General features: G+C 60.1%; 1 protein-coding gene across 1 annotated transcript in view; it reads right to left on the reverse strand.

Moving 5' to 3' along the window:
* GALNT16 (polypeptide N-acetylgalactosaminyltransferase 16) overlaps positions 1-747 on the reverse strand; it is an 88,772-nt gene extending 88,025 nt beyond the window's left edge. Inside the window, exons 1-2 of the mRNA XM_029950264.1 lie at positions 724-747; positions 83-373 (exon numbers count right to left, since the gene is read on the reverse strand). Coding sequence (XP_029806124.1) covers positions 83-259 — 177 coding nt within the window. The 5' untranslated portion in view covers positions 260-373; positions 724-747. The remainder of the gene's footprint in view (positions 1-82; positions 374-723) is intronic.
* Positions 748-2,963: the final 2,216 nt, after the last annotated feature.

The raw sequence follows: 2,963 nt of genomic DNA on the forward strand, positions 1-2,963 counted from the left end.
CGGCGCCCTCTGCAGCCGCGCGGGGCTAAGGACGCGCGCCGCGGCTCCCCGGCCGGTCGCCCGGCGCGCAGGGCGTACTCACAATGAGCGGGATGGTGCGGTCCTCGCGGAGCTGCTCTGGCCTCCCGCCGGCCCTCTGAGAGACCCGGCCGCCGGAGGATGCTGCGTGGGCTCGGTTGTCCTGCCATAAGTAGTAGAAAGTGCCCAGGATCCAGGCTACGGTCAGGATGGCGATGGCATTGGCGCGGATTTTCCTCATGGTGGGCGGGCGGGCGCCCCGAGTGGGGGCCCCGGGCCGGCTTGCTCTCGGGGTCGGGGTGGGGGCGCTCGCAGCCCCAGCTGTTTGTTTTCGCTCGCGCCTGGCTGCTCAGTCCTGCAGAGCAGAAAAGGGAGAGAGGTGGGGGGTGGGGGGTGATAGGGAGAGACAGGAGCGCGGAGCGATCCTCACGGTCCTAATGCCCTTCAGCCCCGAGCGCGAGCGTCCCCCGGGCGCCCATTCATTGGAGCGCAGAGCCCGCCCCGCGCTCCGGTCCCCGCAGGCTGCTCCGGCCGCTGCGCACCGGGAGAGGAGCGCGGCGGGTGCGAAGCGGCGCGAGAGCGAGGCCCCGCAAGCCAGACGCCCGCGGCGGAATGGCGACGGGCCAGAGACAGCCTCTGCTCCCACCGCTCGGCGACCGAGCGCCCGGCGGCTGCCCCCGCGTGGCCCTGGCCGGGCCCGCCTACCTCCACCCACCCCCAGCCCGAGCGGCCCTGAGTCACTGGCTGGAGATGCGCGACCCCGGCCCGGGCCCGCGCCGCGAAGCTGCAGTTCTGGGCTGCGCTCCGAACTGCGCTCTGGCGCGGGGCTTAAGGTGTGTTCGGCGAGGCCCTGGGAAGGGATGGCTGGGCGGGAGGAAGAGTGGAGTTTGCGCCGGAATCCTCCGCAGCCTAGGATTCCGAGCCGCCCGAGGGCCGGCCCCGAGGAGGAATTGGAAGCCGGTGCACTTGACATTCGAAGAGAGCGAAGGGGACGCGACTCGGCTTGGCAGCCAGCGACGGGAGAATGGGGGTACAACCCTCCCACATCTTCCATCGGCCTGGGGCTCCCAGCTTTCACAAGGCTTCCCTCCAGACCTTTCACTGTCCCCTGAACGACTGTGAGGTATCGACACCACTATTTCACCAGGAAGAAAGGAGGCCGGAGAGGCTGAAAAATTGGCCAGAGGCCACACGACTAATTAGTGGGCAGAGCCCAGTCTAGAAGCCGTCTTTCCGTTTGCACTTTCCACAAAGTGCAAACACCGTGCTGAGACACGGACACAGAAACCACTGAGATTTTGCCCCAGGCCTGGAGGCATTGAGAACCCCGGGTGGACTGCTCTTGTCCAGAGCAGAAGGAAAGGTGAGCTAGGAAACTAGCACAGTGTCCGGCACAGAGCAGACTCGCAGTGAATAGACGGTGCACAAACCAAGCAGGGAGGAAATACTGTATTGCCAGGTGGTCTTCGAGGCTTTTCCCAGAAGTTGCATAAGGTTCTGAATACATTCTGAAGAGGCAGGGCAGGGGGAGGGCAGGGCAAGGTATCAGATGCATGAATAGCTAGAGCAAAGGTCCAGAGGATGGCAGTCCTTGATGCGTTCAAGGACAAGAGCTGCTGGGTATTGCTGGGGCCAGGATGCTGGAAAGGACCTGGTAGGAGTTGACTTCGGGCAGGCTGGGCCCTTGAATGCCAGGGTCAGAGTTAGCAGGGAGTTTAGTTCTTGGCGGTGCTTCCTGACCCTGGCTCCCACACAGGGTCCTGACCCACATAAGGTCCTGGCCTCTAATGCCTGGGAATCAGGCAAAGGGGAGGGCACGGCTCATACCTTCCCTCAACCACCTTCGCCATCAGCACCACTGATTCTCCAGTGTGTGGGACTGAATGATGCGTGTAATACATGCTTAATATATTTCTGTTGGAATGAAGTAAAATGAAGAAAGAAAACCCTAATGAGTTTTTGCTGCAGAAAGATCATCGTTTCAACTGCAGTACCCACTTCCTGACTCAGAAAACTAACCACAAGGACACCTACACAAGTCCAAAATGGCCCAAGAATATGACCCTGGAAAGAGAATGTACAAAGAGGGTCTCACAATGAGTAGCAGGGAGCCTGAGGCCGAGGCAGGTGGCGGTCAGGAACAATAGGACGTGGGCGTGAGGAGGCCACCGGCCCTGAGCAGCCAGCCTTGCTGTCCTGGGTGTCTCTGGGGAGCTTCATCAGATTGCAGTAGGGGCCAGGATTCATTTCCACGGATGGAGAAAACCACTGCCAAGCCATAGCCTGGTTTCCACGGGAGCCGCGGGCTTGACCCAGTGGTCCTCTGTGGGAAGCCAGGGAAAGTTTGTTGCTTAAGGGTCAGGCCTCACAGGCATCTCCAAGCGAGAAAACGTAAGGAAACTGCCCTCTGGTGTTCCCACTTCCACACAGGCTCTCAGGTCAGCCAGGTGGAAAGACTTGGGGAATGGCCCTCTGCTGCCTTAGGCTGCCTCCCTCAGCCCGGCCTGGCCTATGCGTGTCTAATTGCCTTTGGTCTTGAGAAAACCAGGTGAGAGAATGTGGGATCCACAGACATCGCACCAAAGTTAGTGAGAAGCTCCAAACTCGCGCCCAGGCCTGGGCAATGAAACTGGAGACCAGAGTCAGGCTGATGGGGGTTCTGGTGGCTCTGGGAGGAGGGCTATATGAGAAGAGGGAGGGATGGAGGATGTAGAATTTGGTAGATTTTCTACATGTCTCACCTCTTCCTTGACAGGGGTCAGTGGTGAGGATGCTACACCTCTGAACAAATTGTAACGCCCTGGTAGCTCTGTCCCAAAAAGAAGGCTGCTCCCCAGCCCGCTCCACCACCACCACCAGAAAAACCCCCAAGAGACATAACCTCTCTGGATGATGTTAGACTTCAGAGCCAGCCCTTCCTTAGATGGACATAATAAACCTCCCAT

This window comes from Suricata suricatta, chromosome 9 (genome assembly GCF_006229205.1).
Source record: "Suricata suricatta isolate VVHF042 chromosome 9, meerkat_22Aug2017_6uvM2_HiC, whole genome shotgun sequence".
Classification (NCBI taxonomy): domain Eukaryota; kingdom Metazoa; phylum Chordata; class Mammalia; order Carnivora; family Herpestidae; genus Suricata; species Suricata suricatta.